At 43.1% G+C, this 18556-nt stretch overlaps 1 protein-coding gene across 2 annotated transcripts in view; it reads left to right on the top strand.

Annotated features, from left to right (window-relative positions):
- The window catches only part of LOC121277309 (ubiquitin-protein ligase E3A-like), a 46207-nt gene extending 42457 nt beyond the window's left edge, over positions 1–3750 (top strand). For both annotated transcript variants that reach the window (XR_005942856.1, XM_041186601.1), the window contains one exon: positions 1954–3750. Coding sequence is in view for 1 of the 2 variants with exons in the window: in XM_041186601.1 (XP_041042535.1) it covers positions 1954–2074 (121 nt within the window). In the remaining variant the exon portion in view is untranslated. The remainder of the gene's footprint in view (positions 1–1953) is intronic.
- The last annotated feature ends 14806 nt before the right edge of the window (positions 3751–18556 follow it).

The raw sequence follows: 18556 nt of genomic DNA on the forward strand, positions 1-18556 counted from the left end.
CTCTGTTATTCTGTAGATGCTTCAGCGACTTAACTGTTCAGTCTCTCCACCCTGGCTTAGCAAATTCACGTCCCCAGCCTGACATCTCTTCTCTAGCTAAGCGCATTAGGGAGGAGGAGGAAAAAAGACTTGGACAGCAGCTAACTAGGGGATATATCTGTTTCAAACTTCAATTTTTTTTCAGGAGAATTGGAAGAACTTGTAAATTTTTAGTTTAGGGTAGGTTGATTGGAAGCAATAGATAGCAGAATGTTGGGACAAGTTCACAGTCTTCTCATTCCAGGGTATATTCAGTAGCTTTCCTCAAATAATTTATCTTTCAGTGCAATGGTTAGATCATGAAATCTTAACCTCCTCCATGACTATTAAAAGTGTGGTTCATTTAAATTTTCAAAGCCAGGTTCTTTATATTTTGTAAATGCAGGCAATTATCAGCTTTTGCCCTTCACCTCGTTCTCTATTCATTGATGCTTCATTTTTGACTTAAATTCACTGAATTAAGATAAGATTTAATAAAGCCAATCCTCCCATATTTTATAACCAGCCATGGAGCATAAACCAGCTGATGATGCAATGCATATTCTAATGATTGGAAGTGCTGCTGTTTCATACTCTAGGATGATGCTTTACATTCTGCAAAAGTCATATTGGACTCGCATGCTACTGCTGAAGAAGGTTGATTTATTTTAAATTGTACAAAAAAAGCAGTGCACACATGGAATTAAAAAACTGAATTTGTTTCTTGCACTCAGACTTGTCTTGCTTGTATCCAATTTGCAAGTTGTGCATTCTACCCTTATGGCAGTACAGCATATTTGATGACTTATGTGGTAATGTAACAAAGGTATATAAATTCATACCTTGCTACTAGTTTTGATTTTGTTTCAAACTGGCCTGAGTTTTTTCATCACATTAGTGATACTTGTGAATTTAATCTTCCTGTGGAGGGAGTCATTATATTAATCCTGCTGCTGTAAGAATTGGTTGATAATTCACAGTAATTTTAAATTATTCCTCTTTTTTTCTGAAAGATGGGGCAAAATAGCAGCCTTTAGTGGGGGTCAGCAGCTTTAGTTTTAACATTCCAGGCTGTTTCCTTTCCCATACAATGGCTTGTAATTGTTTTCTGTCCCTTCCTCATCTATTATTTGTATTTAGGTAGATTCCAAAATTCTAGGTGGTGTTATTGTAAACACCTAATGACACACTAAGCTGAGTGCTCTGACTAAATACAGGGGACAACAAATGATTGCCCACCAGTGCCTGTATGTTGTGTAAGATTCAAATCCACTGGTAGAATTTATCTTGCAAATGATTAGCTAGAGGTTTTTTCTGTTTACTGAAGATTCAAAATGAAAATCATTGATGTAAGTAAGATCAAAGGCATTTCAAAGCAACATTGGATTTTTGTCCAGCCTTGTTTCAAAAAATGGCTTTCCATTTACCACTGGTTGATTTCTAGAAGTAATTTTGTTTTGCTGATTTGTCCATCGTTGTGCTCACCTGGACAAGTCTTGAGCCATACCAACAGACTGTGTTTCATAGTGGATCCTGATCAACATTTATCACTTAACCAACATCATTAAAATAGATTATTTGGTCATTTATTTAATTGTTGTGGGACAAGATGTGCCCAAATTGGCTGCTATATTTCCCTGTATAACATCAGTAACAGCACTTCAAAAGGAATTCATTGGCTAAATGGCACTTTGGGACATTGTGAGTTTGTGTAAAGTGCTTACATAGATACAAGTTCTTTTGTAGCAACTGGATCATGGTATAAGGAGAGAAGAGTGAGTAAGGCAACAAGTAATATTTTGCTTAGGTTTATAATCTCCACTCAAAACATTTTGATTTATTTTGCAATGTGGCTTTTTTAAATATTAAAAGTCTACATGTCTAAGAACTTAGAATCAATGACTTTGTGTTCATGGCTGTTTTTTTCCCTAACAGGCTACCAACAACACATACTTGCTTCAATGTACTGCTGCTTCCAGACTATTCCAGCAAGGACAAGCTCAAGGAAAGACTCCTTAAGGCAATCACATACTCAAAGGGCTTTGGCATGCTGTAATTAACTTGTGGCAATGCGAGTAGCCTCATAAACCAAACTCAAATGAAGATGCAAAATCTCCATCTAAAATATAGATTAGTCAGTTTATGTTGAGTTGGAAAGCCACATTATTATATTAAACATTATGGGCTGAATTAAATGCTGAGGACAGGCTTCTCACACCCCAGTGTAAATGTTGGTAGCGAGCCGTTCTCTGCTTAGTTGGTCGCCTTGCCTTAATTTTTCAGGCAACAACCCTTTAATCAATATGAGCTGGGACATCCGTCTATCTTCATGACAAGGTCCCTCCTCGTAAAGCTGGAGGCCAATAGGAGGAGCAGTGGCCACTGCTAGTGCTGCAGGTAGGTCAAGGAGGTGGCATTCAGCGATGAACATGAACATACATCCATATGTGTCTCTGGGATCAGACCCCAGTGAGTGGATTGAGGGCATGTTGGGCAAAGCAGGGAATGGGTGGACTTGGGGAGACAAGGCTGAGGTGGGGGTCTCTGGCAGGGCTGCATGTTGAGCACCAGCCTCTCCCGCCACCTGTTAAATCAGAACGATAGTGGAACAAGACCCTTAATTGGGCAGTGTTTGCCCACTTAAGGGCCTCAATTGTGCCACAGGCGAGCACCTCACCTGATGCTCATAAAATTATGGTGGGGTGGGGGACGGCAAACAACTCTCGTGTGGTGGGCACACAGCCGATGGCACATGCCCTAATTTAAGGGTCCACTCACTTGCTTTTCCTGCTGTGGGTGGTCTATAAAATTCAGCTCTGTTTTTCTCTTTTTTTTCCCATGGATTTAAATTTTTCATTTTAAAATGGAGATGCCCTTAAGCATAGTACAGTTTGATGTAAGCTATGTGCTGATGACACAAGCAATGAACCTACCAAAATCTGAAAACGCTTGTTCCAGTATTTCCTAACTTAAATATTACTGGCCTTCAATGCAGTTACTTAATTGTTAAGTCAGAGATGTAGGTTAATTTTATCATTATATCCCAAAATCAGTTTATAAAAAGAGTGAATGATGTAAATCTCTGCACAGAAGACTTTTGTCACCCTTCTTACACCTTCACTTCTTCCCTCTCCACCTTAAAAAGAAACAAAAGAATATGACAAGGTAAGGGTATTTGGCCATTTTATGTAGGTGAGAATTTTGGGGGAAATGCTTCTTCCAGCTTAATGAAGAAGTGGTGGTAATGTGATCATTACTGAAGGTGTTCTTTTAAACCAAACTGCTGCCAGTCTTCCTGTACCTCAAGGTTTTTCCTACCTAATTTCCTCAGATATATTGAGGGATGGCAGTTATTTTCTTCTCTATTTTTATACTTGATTTTTCTGCTATTTCCTGAAGGAGATATGCATTCACACAAGTATCAAGCCACTTAACTAAGGAGGGCCTCTAGTGCATGTAACTAATCTTGTTTCATAGTAAATACAATGGTGTGTTGTATGATAAGACATAAAAATATTGTGACTTAAAAGAAATTATTTGGATCTGTTGACCTTTGTCCACTAATAAAATGAGAATCATGTCTCTCAATGCAAAGTTGTATTTAATGTACAAATAAAATGGAGAGCAGGATGTAAAGTTATTATGTAGACACAGTACTCGATTGGGATATGTTTAAAATTGAGTATTGATCTGTAATGTTTGAATTAAAATGGAGTAGTGTAGCATCTGGCATTTATGTTCATCCTGTCTTCTTTAAATTACTCCTGATAAAAGTGGGGAGAGAGAAGAAACTAGGGTATGCTGCACTGTTTGACTTTATCACAGACTGAAAGTTGTACTTGTTTCTCTCCTATCTTTGACATCAGAAAAAAAATTAACCTGGATAATTGAACCTTTGACAGCTGAATACACCCCAACAAATGTAGCTGAGGGTTTAGACCCTGAAAAACATGATTCTGGAACTCGGTGGCTTTCGTACAAGACACAAGAAAAGACCAAGAATGTGAACTTGTTAGAACGATCGGCCACTTAATCAAAATCATTCTAAGACTCATGATGAGGGCATGAAACAGAATTAGACCAGAGGCATCAGAAGAACAATGTGTTAATTGAAGGACAAGGAACAAAGAATGCAACATTTATGTTAAGAATGATAATGGAGAGAGTAGTAGAAGTCCAAAAAGTGTATATCTAGTTTTATAAATTACACCAAGCTGTTTGACAGAGTGAGGCATGAACCAATGTTTGAAATGCTACCTAACTTGGACATAGAAAGGAAAGATATAAGGCTGCTTCAGAACTTATACCGGGACCAAACAATACAATGAATACAATGAATGGATAGCTGTAAAAAGAGGAGTGCAACAAATTTGTGTTCTGTCTCCAGCTCATTTTAGTCTTTACAGTGAAATGTTTATAAGACATCTGTCAGTTACCAGGACAGAATGTAAATAATCTGAGATATGTGGATGAGACAGTAATTTTGGCAGATAGAGGAAAGTCTTCAAAGACTTTTAGTTTCAATTATAATAAACAGTAACAGATGGATAATGATTAAACTGCAGCAAAACAGTGTGCATGTTAATATCAAAGGAAAGGATTACACTCAGATGCAAAATAACAGTAAAGTCAAAGGAAATAAAACAAATACAATAGCCTAATATCATCTGATGGGAAAAGTGATCAAGACATCAAGAAGTTCAAAAAGAGTTGCAAAACAAGCCTTCACAAAAATATCAGACCTCTTTAGAAATAAAGACATATCTATGGGAAGCAGAAGGAGAGTACTAAAATGCTATATCTGGTGAACGTTATATTGATGTGGAAGTTGGAATGTAAGCATGACAATGGAAAATAAAGGCAACAGAAAAGGGGTTTCTGAAACACGCAGATTAGTTGGATAACAACTACTGAGGAAGTTTTGAGCAAAGCAGGCACATGAGAAGAACTTTTGAACATGATCAGGATACAACTAATTATTTGGGCCCTCAACCGTGTTCGGCCCATCTCCCGCGCATCCGCCCTCACGCCTTCTCCTCCCTCGCAGAAACATGATAGGGTCCCCCTTGTCCTCACTTATCACCCCACCAGCCTCCGCATTCAAAGGATCATCCTCCGCCATTTCCGCCAACTCCAGGTATTTCTGTAATTATTTGGGCATGTGCTTAGGAGACAGAAACTAGAACATCTGGTATATCTGGTAAAATTGAGGGAAGCAAAGCAAGAGAGAGGCAAAGGAGGAAATACACTTGACAGTTTGAGCAGAACAGGTATAAGATTTGAGAACACCAAAATATTGGCTGATATCAAGGACCGTGAATGTTGGAAAGCCATGATCGCTGACATTGTAAAGCATAGCACCTGAGCAAGTACAAGATCTGAGGCGTGCATTCTACATACTACTGCTGAATCAGCAATGGCAGGCGATTGAATGTAGGAGTGCAATCCCGTCTTCCTGAGGCAGAACTTGATTGCTTCCGTATTTCCCTCAAACTCCTGTGGTTGTGGCCAGCATGTAAAATATAAAAAGCTACAATTTTATTAGCGCAATTGGTAGAAGACCTCTGTTATGGCAAGCAATATAAAGAATTCTCCAATTCAATTCTTGGTTGGTGTTCACTTAGATATCCAGCCAGAATTGCTATAATTGAAGTGATCAATGTGTCTTTGAGCTGGAGGAGGATGAGGGAATATAATTCCCTTGAAAAATGTTTTGTTGTGCGCGACAAGCTTTTCAATATGCAGTGCCTTTATTTTTTTCCTTTGCAGCTGTGCACATGCAGTATTTAAATGGAACAGGATTGCATGGTACCTACCAGGCTGCTGCGTGACCTACACACAAGTTAGTGGGAACATTTGTCAGTGATCTCTCATCATCAGTTTCGCTTCTATAGTATACAGATTTGTAGTTTGCAGGTTCCTAGTTCAAGGGATCTAATCCTTGTATCAACCCCAGTTTGTTTTTGATCTGTTTTCACAAACTTAAGCCAATTCATCAACTGCACCTATGCTCGTAATTTCCAAAATGTGAGTGAAAACAAAGGCACTCCTGTGCCACCCGATATACAGATATGCTTCGGTCTGCTTCCGCTTTTCAACTTTTGTTTCAGCTTTAGCCTGCGTCTGTTCACTCCTGACTCAGTACAACCTTTGTTTCACTATTTTAAAGATATAGAAATTTTAATTTACTACACTAGCATATTGAAGCAGAAGCAAAGAACTGCAATATCCCATCTCCACTTTCAATCAATATTTCTGTGCTGCTTGCTATTTGACTGTAAAGGACCTGAAATATATATTTAACATTACTTTATTTCCAAGTGACAACCTTAAGTAGTCAGGAGTGAAAATTTAAGAACTTTTTATAACCAGTACATAACTAGCCCAACATAAGATGGAGCAGTTCTGGACATGGTTTTAGGGAATGAATCTGGGCAGGTGGAACAGGTATCAGCAGGAGAACATTTTAGTACTAGTAGTAATCATAACTCAGTTAGATTTAGAATAGCTATGGAAAAAGGTAAATATAGACCAAGAGTACAAATTTTAAAATAAAAACAAAAATACCTGGAAAAACTCAGCAGGTCTGACAGCATCTGCGGAGAGGAACACAGTTAACGTTTCGAGTCCGTATGACTCTTCAACAGAACTAAGGAAACAATTTTAAATTGGGGCAAGGCCACTACCTGAGATGTGATTTAGCAAAAGTTGACTGAAAATAGCTACTTGAAGGTGACTCAGTGTCAGAGCAGTGCGAGACATTCAAGGAGGAGACAAAAAAGGTTCAGAACAAATATGTTCCCAGAAAGAGAAAGGGTGATCCCAAATCTAGATTGCCTTGGATGTCAAAGAGCATAATAGAGAATAAAAAGGTTAAAAAAGGCTTATACCAGATACCAAAAGATCAATACTTTGCAAAGCCTAGAGGTCTACACAAAGTGCAGTGGTGAAATTAAATGACAAGTAGCAAGGCAAAGAGAACATGAAAAATATTGGCAAGTAAAATCAAGGAAAACCCAAAGATATTTTATAAATGCATAAAGAGCAAGAGGATGACCAAGGAAAGTGTAGGGCCTCTTAGAGACCAATAATGTAATTTGTATATGGAGGTGCATGATGTGGGCATAGTTCTTAATGAATACTTTTGCATCTGTTTTCACAGAAGAGGGGATGATGTAGACATTGTAGTTGAGGAGTGTGAAATATTGGACGGGATAAACAGGGGAAATATAAAGATATTTTGCATAAATCGATAAATTAATGTTGCTGGATGAAATGTATCCCAGGCTGCTAAGGGAAGAAAGGAAAGAAATAGTGGAATAAAAACAAAAAATGCTGGAAAACTCAGCAGGTCTGGCAGCCTCTGTGGAGAAAGAAACAGATTTACTGTTTCAAGTCCATGTGACTCAGAAATAGTGGAAGCTTTGACCCTCATTTTTTTCGAATCCTTCTGGCTATAAGTGTGGTGCTATAGGAGTGCTAGCATTGTAATATTTTAAAAGAGAGAAGGAATAAATCAAGCTATTTCAGATCAGTCAGTTTAATCTTTGTGGTGGACAGATTATTGGGGAAAAGCTCAGATGGTATGAGTCATTATTTAGAAAGGTAAAGATTAATCAAGAACAGTCAGCATGGATTTATTAAGGGAAATTCGTATCAGACTAACTGATCAAAATCTTTTGAGGAGATAGCACCGTTGATGACAGAATTGCGTTTGATGTAGCCCATGTTGATTTTAACAAGGCTTTTTGACAACGTCCCACTTGTCAAAATGGTCAGAAAATAATAAGCTCATAGTATCCACAAGCATATGGCAAGTTGAATCCAAGACTGACTTAGTGGCTGGAAGTGAAAGATTATGGTTAACAGTTTTTTTGTGACTGGAAGGCTGTTTCGATTGTGGTTCTGCAGGGCTCAGTATTCCTATTGATCATAGATATTGCTTGAAAAATTCACAATAGTAACCAGCATTTGTTAAATCACTTGCCTAAAATAAATCTCAGTTTCAAACCTCAGTTCCACTAACTCTTGTGAATCTCCCTATAAATAGTAAATATTTATGTCATTTCTCATGTTTAATAACAGCCCCGTAAGACTCAAAAATGGTTCAGGACAAATTTAGGCTGAATATGCAACCAAATAAAGGGGAAAGTGACTTTAAAAGCAAGACAGCCATCAAAAAGCAATCTTTTTTTGCTAAAGCAAGATCATGTTACTATTAATCACTACTCCTATTGATCATAGATATTGCTTGAAAAATTCAGAATAGTAACCAGCATTTGTTAAATCACTTGCCTAAAATAAAGCTCAGTTTCAAACCTCAGTTCCACTATTGTGAATCTCCCTATAAATTATTTAATGAAGATATGAAAAGACATCAGACTGTTCAATTAATAAACGTAATTGTGTTATTGTGAAATATTAATTTTTGGTGTTTCAGTCATATACTAGAAATTTTAGTTGAAACTGAATTTTATTCAAAATGCATTTTAAATGAATTGATTAGTTCACAAACTATTACAAGCAACTGCTTAGATGAGGTTTTTTTCCAATTATAAAATGTTAACATGATTTTCCAATTACAAAATGTTGCTGCACCAGTGTTACAGGAAGTGACATATGTGGTTAAGATGTGCACCATATAGAAGCATTTTAATATTATCCTAACCAATCACCAATGGACACAAGAAGTCAAGACAAGTTTTCATGTGAAGCGGGCTTAGATAGCAGGAGATAGTTGGACGAGCTCACAAAATTCACGTGCCATTTTATTCTTTACCCTTATTCTTATATAATACTCTATTATTTATTGTGAAAAAGGAAAACTTAAGACGAGGTTGGAAAACAGAAGTAAAGTTGGTTAGAACATTGACATTTTTCTGCAGTAGACTGATGACCTGGCAGAGACAAACTTGAGCCATTATAGTGCCATCACTGGTCAGAGGATGTAACTAATTTAGAGACAATTTTATTATAAAGGTGGGTGTAGAAATTTATAAAGGAAAGTCAACATAAAAGTATGACAGAAATGTAGATATGATGTGCAAACATGCAAAAGATTTTCAACATATTAAATGACCTAACCATATTCAGCTGCTTCATCAATGAATTTCCATCATAAGGTTAGAAGTGGGGATGTTCACTGACGATTGTACAATGTTCAGCACCATTCACAATTACTCAGGTACTGAAGCAGTCCGTGTCCATATGCAGGAAGGCTTGGACTGATAACTAGCAAGTGACCTTTGCAAAATGACCATCTCCAACAAGAGAGAATCTAACCATCTCTGCATGACATTCAATTGCATTGCCATTGCTGAATCCTGCACTATCAACATTCTCTGAGGGTCACCATTGACCAGAAACTGAACTGGACCAATCATACAAATACTGTGGCTGTAAGAGTAGGTCAGAGGCTGGGAATTCTGCAGCAGATAACTCATCTCCTGTCTATCCAAAGTCTGCCCACCAACTACAAGGCACAGGTCAGGAATACGAAGGAATACTCTCCGCTTGCCTGGATGGGTGGCTCCAACAACACTCAAGAAGCTTGACACCATCCAGGTCAAAGCAACCTGGTTGTTTGGCACCCCGCCTGCCAATTTAAACAATCACGCCTTTCACCACCAACTAGGATTGCCAAACCTCAAGGATTAGTCTGGAGTCTCTCAGAATTGAAGATCAATCTCCAGGATACTGCTGTGTGTAATCTTGGAGAAAAATCATAGGGTCATTAAAAAATGAGTTTTTTTTGTCATTTTCCTTGAACATTTCACTTGACCACTTATAAAAATATTGAAAATGTAGGGAGGAAAAGGCTATCTGACTAATAGCAAGCATAATCCAATTAGGTAATGAGTATTTTCGCATAGGAAGGCAAGAGTGGATATTTTGGCCAAATAATATCTGGATCGTGGGGGCAAGTCATGTGATGAAAACTCCAGGAATAAATTTAATTACAGTTGACAACCCTACCACCAATGCAAAGTGGCAGCAGTGTATATCATATACAAGATGCACTGCAGCAACTGACCAAGCCTCCTTCCACAGCACATTCAAAACCCTCTACCATTTAGAGCAAGGATAGCAGATGCATGGGAACACCACCACCTGCAAGTTCCCTACAAGCCACATACTATCGGGACTTGGAACTATATCAGCGTTCCTTCACTGTCACTGGATCAAAATTCTAGAACTCACTTCCTAACAGCACTGCAGATGTACCTGCAGCAGATGGACTGCTGTGTTTCAAGAAGGTGGCTCACCACTGCCTTCTCATGGGCAATTAGGGATTGATAACAAATGTTGGACTTGTCAACGAAGCCCAAATCCCGTGAAAGAATAAAAAAATTGAAAATTTGAAAAAATTGAAAATGAAGGGTGTCATGTGACCTATTCTAAAATCTTCCCGAAAACAGGCTTGGGTGATGTGGCTGTTAAAGATTAAAATGAGGCCCTAGTATTTTGCTAGAAAGAAGCTGTAAGGTGATCATACTTAAAGAGAATGGCAGCAGCATCTGTGTTTACAGTGGTTACACTGCTAGGGCAGAATTTTATATCCCGCGGGTGGGCGCATACCTAACCTGATCGGGTGTAAAATTGCACGCAATGACGTCGGGTGAGCATCCGAACATCATCATGCACTCGCGCGATATTTTGATCTATGGGTGCACACAGATGCCGGAGCTGTGGCCGCCATTAATTAATAGGCCACTTAATGCCCTCAACAGTCCAACTGATGGCACATTTTCCTTGCCCGTGCGATTTTGCACTGTCGCAAGGGCAAAATGTGCAGACAGCCAACCAATATTTTCAAAAACCTCATCCATGACTGGGATAAGAAGGGTCAGCAGCATTGCCAGTGTGAGTAGTGAGTAGTTTTGGAGATAGTTTGCTGCTGGTTGCTTATTGATACTTGGCAGTGTCATCTCTCTTCTGGGCTTCATTCTTAGCATTTCCAGGCTTTATTTCAGGACTTATTGGTGTCTGGAAGGCCCCCAGAGGATTCAGACCATGTGGACCCTTCCAGGTATCAGACAGCCTCCCATTACCCTGGTAATGGGGATTGTGCCTGCGCCGGAGGCACCTTCTCTGAGAATTAAGAGAGGGGCAGAAGGGAGAGGAGGCCATCTGTCCCTATACAGCTTCCAGGGTAGAGACTTGTGGGAGGAGAGGCGCAGATACAAGGGGCACAGGGCCAGCAGGAAGTCCAAGGCAGAAGGTGCTGCAGAAGACGCCACTATACTGCTGTCAGGGTTTACAGGCACTGATGCAGCTACCTCAATATATCTGAGGTGCAATGCTGCTCTCAAAGGCGCCCGTCACCTCCATTTGCTGGATAATTGGGCCTGAGATCAGCTGTGACTGTGTGGGTGAACACCCCATGCCAGTGGCTCTGAAGGTCACAGCGGCCCCCAACTTCTATGCCACTGGGTGTTTCCAGGGGTCAGTGGGGGATCTGTGTGGAGTCTCTCTATCAGCTGTCCACAGTTGCATCAAGCTAGTGACAAAAGCTCTGTTCAGGCGAGTACTGACCTTTATTCTTTACTGTATGGACGAAGCCAGCAAGACTGAGCAAGCCAAAGACTTTGCAGCATTTGCTGGGTTCCCCCACGTCCAGGGTACAATAGACGCACACATGTGGCCATCAAGGCACCAGCAGGTGAGCCCGGTGCCTTCAGCAACAGGAAGGGCTTCCACTCCATGAACGTGCAGATAATGTGTGACCACAGGATGTGGATTTTGCAACTCTGTGCAAGATACCTGGAAGCTCACATGACGTGTACATCCTGAGACACGCCCAAGTGCCGAAGCTCTTCAGTGCTGCAGCCCGACTGGATTGATGGCTGCTGGGTGACAAGGGCTATCCATTGACAAGGTGGGTCATGTCGCCTCTCCACCACCCAAGAACAGAGGCAGAGAAGCGTTACAATGAGTCATGCCTCCATAAGGGCAATGAGAGAGAGGACCCTAGGTCTTCTCAAGATGCGCTTCCGATGCTTGGACCGTTCAGGTGGAGCACTACAACACCCCACAGTGCAGGTGTCACTGATAGTGGTTGCATGCTAAGCTCTCTAGCTCTCCTTGATCTGGCATTGCAAAGGGGGACCCACTGGAGGGAGAGGATCTTGATGTTGCTGCACTGGCCACAGATGATGAGTCCAAAGATAGGCATGGTGAGAACGCCAAGGGCATGGAGCCAGACCTCGGTAACCTGCAGGAGGCAGAGACGCCTTGATCCAATGCTCCATCAACAAGGCTACCAAAGATCAGCTTTACCCGCATGCCAGGGCTGCCGCCTCCATCCCGGATGTCTGAAAGGACTTTCATTTGAACGCAAAGAACACACAGCGCCTGTGCAATTAAGTCCAGAGCCCCCATGTCCTGCATTACATACCGGCGTTCCATGTACCAATGAAACAAAGAAGTGAAGCATACTCAGGTCATTATGACAAAAACACAATTTATTTCACTCTAACTGTTCAATAATATTTACATAAATGTTCCTGGTCTTCAACTCTAGACCAGTATACGTAAAGTCAACATAAATGAACATAAAATCATCAATGACCTGTCCCCCTTGTGTTCATGGTGCCCTTAAATTACATTTGTGAGTGCTACATCTTGGTGACCAGCCACCCCCCACCCTCCCCTCGCTGGCACCGGCATTGGAACAGCCTGCTGACTTTGTCGCCTTGTTGGCCTTGATGACTTTGGTGGTCATCCTCTGGCCAGTGGAGCCTGTGCTGGCTCCGCCTGGGAGGGAGTGACCAGTGCCACGGCTGGCATCTCCCCAGTCGCTGCAGCCTCATCAGATGCCAAGCCACTGGCAAAGGGGCAGAGGAGCTGCTGCCCTGATCCAGAGCAGCATGTGGGGAGCCCGCAGGCAGGTCATGTGTCAACGTGAGGTCGCTCTGGGCCTCCATGCTCAACATTGATGAACGGGCACCTAGCTGGAATACTGGGTGCCTCATCCATCTCCCACATGGACACTGAGATCAGTGCCTGTATGAGGGCTTGCAGGTCCCAGTGCAGCCGTAGGGACCCCTGATTCTGTTCCTGGAGCTGCCTCTCCATGAGAGTCATCACTCTCTCAATGGAGGAGGCAGTGCGCTTGGCCATGAGTCAACGCAGTGCTCATGCTCTGCATGGACTCCTCCATCACAGAGATCATGGATCTCCGCCAGATCTTCTTGTACATCTCACTGGACACCCAGCATTTGCCGCCTAATGGATGACTCCAGAGGCTCATCATGAGCCTTCGGCTGCGCTTGGTCCTGGTCTCCAGCAGTCCTCTGACTGGCAGTGCCCTGCGTACACTCTGCCTCTGCCTGCACCTCAAGCGAGTGTGAAGTGCCCTCACCAGTGTGCAGCGAGATACTAGCCACTGATTTAATGCCAACCAAGATGCTGGTATCTGCGCTGGTGCCTGCTTTAGAGAGCGAGTGTGATGCAGGTGCAACAGAAGCTCGGTGGTCCTCCAGTTCTGGGGTGGCCCTTCGGGGTCCGCAGAATGCATGCCTGCTAGCGAACCTAAAAGGGGGAACAAAGACATGTCGTTAGTTAAAGTCAACACAGCATCATTGTGCATGCTAGGCACTCTGGTGAGACCATGGAGATCTGCATCATGGTGCCCTCGTCTTCCAATGATCAATGGGAACTCCAAGTTCAAGGAGACACTACACTAGAATGGTTCCACAAACCGAAAGTCTCACCTCTGTGCACTGCACTCTTACCTTTGTGTGGCACCTGTGCCTCTGCAGGCCCAGATGCATGGGGTGCATGCTGGCTGTCAAGCTCCAGGGCATCTTGCTGGTATCTGGACAGGATTAGGAGGCTAGCGGGGCCTCTGCCAGTCCACAATTTTTCAATATTGTTGTGGGCCATCTTCTCCTAAAACAATGCTTTGATAAGTCCACTCTGTGACTGCAGCTCCATTGCAGCTTGGCCAACCCCAGCTGAGGAGGGCACATCCAAGTCATGGCCCTCGAGCCACAAGGCACTCAGTCCAAGCAGCCAGGGCTCACCCATTTGGCCAGCTCCAGCATCTTTGACAGTTGCCACTAAGACGCTAGCACCCCTGAGGTCCATGAGGGTACAGCCACACCTTAACACTTCTGCACACTGACCCATGCCAACATGGTACTCACCCTTATTGAGCACAGCAGCTCATTGAAGCACTTCTGGCACTGAATCCAGATGCTCTGTACCACATCATGGCTCCTCACCATTGCTGCAACTTCCTCCCATGCCATCTTGGTGAGGTGTGGTGGCCTCCTCCTCCCACCTTGGGGACAAGGGTGTCCCCCCCTGGCTGCCACCTCCTCCAGGAGGATGGCAAGGCATTCATCAGAAAAGTGGGGGGGCCGAGTGCCCACCCAATCCGCCCTCCCACCTGCTGTGTCCAACTGCACTCGAATCCATAGCAAGAGTACATGAGACATCCTTCCATAGCAGCCTTCCAGGAGTTGCCTGGGACGTTTTTAAACTGGCCGACAGGTCACCATTGGACCCAGTGGCCGATCGGCTCCTGCCCCTGCCCCCTCTTGGTCCTTCCCAGCCAGCGCGGAGCCACATTTCACGCTGGGCAGGCCTTAATTGGCCTGAAACGGGAAATCACGGTCTGGGCCCAATCACTCCCAGGCCCACTCGCCATGCCCGCCCAATGACCTCAAAATTCTGGCCCTAGTCTCCAAAGTCCCAGAAAGGTGTTGAGAATGTCAGGTTATAAATGATTATACTTTAAACTGCCCATTTACTTCCAATTATAGAATAGAGTTGTGGTCTATAGAATGGCCAATCAGCATTTCAACCTGGATACAAGGCCCATGTGATTCATGCTGCCATGGAGATGGACTTTGAGATGGGGAGAGTTCTTAAGAAACCATTGAAGGATTGGATTGCAGGATTTCCTAAAATTTCACTGAATCTCTCAGACAAGTTAGTCAGCCAGGATCTGGAAAAGAGAGAGCAGCTAGAAGCCAAATGTTTCTATGGTTCACCATGCAGGAATGTTGGTGGGAGCTCACGCTCGGATTGAAAAGGCCAAATGAATCAGGATTTGAAACAAGGCTGGAAGATTCACCTAGCTTGCACTAGAGGGGGAACCTGCAGGAAAGACCCTCACTGTGAAAGACGATGCCAAGGTTAAAAGGTATTAAGCTGGGAAAGGAAAAGAACAGAAGTAAACCCTCTGGAGCTAAGGAATCGCTTTGAACTGGTTCTGGGAGAATTGAATGCCTGCCTAAGGAACTGTATAAGTGCAGTTGTGAAATGGGATCTTCAGTTATGTTAAAAGTAAAAGGGAAGGTTCTGTGCTGCTCTGTAGTTTAAAGTATAAGTTGCCAACACAAAGGCATTGGGCGTCATGGTACGTGAGAGCAGACAATATGGCAGGAAGGCCAAAAACCGATTTACACCGTCATGAAACCAGTTTGCAATCATCCACTCTGTCTGTGAATGGTGGGCCACGTTTCCCGCTGCAGCACATCAGGAACTTCATTGTAATACATATGCATATCATTACAAGCCCAGCTCGCTGGCATTATCCCCTCACCCTGGATCATCCAGACACCATACCAAAGTGTTTCACAACTGAACATAAGCGACATGCACCTGGCAAGCTGCACTTCGCTCAGGATTTTGAGGTTTGTTTGCTTACCTTGCTTTGGTCAGCACTCATGGTCATCAGTGCCAGGCTTCACATGCAGCACCACATCCCGGGGGCTCACAGGCAGGTCTCTACTTATGAGACCAGCTGTGAGGTGGGACAGCTTTTCAACGGCTGCAGGGCTATGGCTTGCTTGGGCAAGGGGAGAAGTGGCCTCAGGCTAGGGAAGACGCTACAAGGCGAGGGCATTAATCGGGAAGCGGGTTATCCCAGGGTGTGTGTCGGGGCACATGTTGACCTGTGCAAATGGCCTCAAGATGGTGAGGGCAGAGGAGGCAGTCTCCAGTGGAGATGAGGCCAGATGGAGATGTGAGGGTGTGAAAGAGTGAGTGATGATGTCCCTTGAGCTGGCAGTGAGTTGAGATGCCAGTGAATGTGTGATGGGCTTGGGAGTTTGTGAGTTTAGATTGATGAGATGGTTGCCCTACCCTGGCTGATCATTCATCCTCTTTCTGCACTGGATGATAAACCACTTCTGTGTGGCATTGGCACTGACCACCAATTCCACCGCCTCCCAAGCCAGATTGGTGACACTGATGGGCCTTCTGTGGACAGCATGGGTTTAGAGGACATATGGTGTCCAGAAGGCATCCCAGGGATGGATCACTGAATCAGGGGGCTACAGTCTTTCTACCTTTTGGGGCCATGTCTTCTATGCAGCAGTCCTGGGCTGGAAGCACTGAGAAGTGTGCACGCAACTGCATTTTAAGTATGCCCGCCATTGTGAGGAAGTGGCGATGTGACTACATGATGGGTGAATTGGAGGCTGCCCGCCAGTGAAATGGTGTGTTTCCCGGGAATGCATGATTAATGATGCCGGGTTGGGATGGTACAACGTGAAAAACCACCATTGCTGCCAGTGGGTAAATCCTTTTTCCCGCCCACTACCGCACTTGGAGCAAATCTGGGACAATTCCGCCTGAGGTGTTTAGTCACTGTTGATCCTAGTTTGCTTGTTACAGTAAAAGTCTTAAAACATGAAATCTTTTTTGTCATCCGTTTAGCTATGGAAGTTCAAATTTCTTTTTTAAAGTTATTGGCCTATATGGGTATCATAACACATTGAACTTACAAGAGCAAAATACTGCTCATGCTGACAATTTGAAACAAAAAACAGAAAATGTTGGAAATAATGAGCATTTGTGGAAAGAGAAACAAAGTGTTAACATTTCAGGTTGATAACGAAAGGCCTAATGATGTTATTGACCAGAAATATTAAATCTGTTCCTTTCTCCATGGACACTGCCAGGCCTGCTGAATATTTCCAACAATTTCTATTGAAACCACAAACTTGCAAGTAAATTGTCACCTATAATTATTTAGTTGCTGACTCTGGCCACTAGATGACAAATGAAGCTAACTTTCTGAAGTATTTCTTCCCTCCTCCATTCATAACTTATTTTTCTGTGCTGCTTACAAGTATGTAGATTCAGTTTTAGATATATGAATTAGATTTCTTATTGTTAGCTACCTGCTCCTGTTTTGGATCATGTTCCAAGCTATTTCCTGTCCTTGCTGTATTTTTCTTTAGCTACCTAGATTCATGATCTGCCAACAGGAGGCAGACTGGCACCTTCCTGGTTCTGCTTTGAGCTTTCACACGCCACCCCCAAGAATATTTGTCAGCTTCTTTTACCTGACCTCAAATTCCTCACCTCACTGGTCAGGGAACTTAGGTTTCAGATGTGTTTATCAAGAAAATGCCTTCTGTATCAGAGTCATAAAAGTACTAATATCATAAATGTAGACTTAGGTTGACAGGGCCCTCAACCGTGTCTGACCCATATTCCACACCTTCCTCTCCTCCCAGAACCTTGATCGGGACCCCCTTGTCCTCACTTTTCACCCCACCAGCCTTTGCATCCAAAGGATCATCCTCCACCATTTCCACCAACTCCAGCATGATGCCACCGCCAAACACGTCTTCCCCTCACCCCTCTGTCATTCGTAGGGACTGTTCCCTCCATGACACCCTGGTCCACTCCTCCTTCACTCCGAGCTCCTCATCCCCTTCCCACAGCACCTTCCTATGTAATCGCAGAAGGTGCAACACCTGCCCCTTTACCTCCCTGCTCCTCGCTGTACAAGGCCCCAAACATTCCTTTTAGTTAAAGCAGAGCTTCACTAGCACCTCCTTCAATTTGGCCCACTGCATTCACTGTTCCCAATGCAGTCTCCTCTACATTGGGGAGACCAAACGCAGACTGGGTGACCATTTTGTGGAACACTTTGCTCAGTCCGCAAGCATGACCCAGACCTTCTTGTCGCTTGTCATTTCAACACACCATCCTGCTCTCATGCCCACATGTCCAACCTTGGCCTGCTGCAATGTTCCAGTGAAGTCCATCGCAAACTGGAGGAACAGCACCTCATCTTCCAATTAGGCACTTTACATCTTTCGGACTTAAATTGAGTTCAACAACTTTAGACTATGAACTCTCTCCTTCATGGAGCTGTCTTTGAGATTGAAGTGTTTTTAAAAAAAATTAATAAAGATAGTAAAAATTTCAAAAAAACATGTCCCCTCATGTGACTCTGTCACATGAGCTGGGACGTGTTTTTAATTCAAAAATAAAGTTTTTAATTAATGTTTATTTGCTTTAGGAAACCTCATCCCGCTCATGGATGAGGTTTCCTAAAAAATGTAAAGACCACTTGGCCTTTTCGCCTGCCCACCAACCATAAGGTTGGACGGGCAGCATTAATTTGTTTTCAGTTAGCTTCTTCATGGCCTTAATAGGCCTTTCAATTATCGGCAGGCGCGCCTGCCAAACAAAATATTACGTGAGTGAGCAATGACATCGGGACGCATGCCCAACGTCATCACTGGTCATTTTACGCTCGAGCTTGTCAGTCATGCACCCACAT

This window comes from Carcharodon carcharias, chromosome 1, assembly GCF_017639515.1.
Source record: "Carcharodon carcharias isolate sCarCar2 chromosome 1, sCarCar2.pri, whole genome shotgun sequence".
Classification (NCBI taxonomy): domain Eukaryota; kingdom Metazoa; phylum Chordata; class Chondrichthyes; order Lamniformes; family Lamnidae; genus Carcharodon; species Carcharodon carcharias.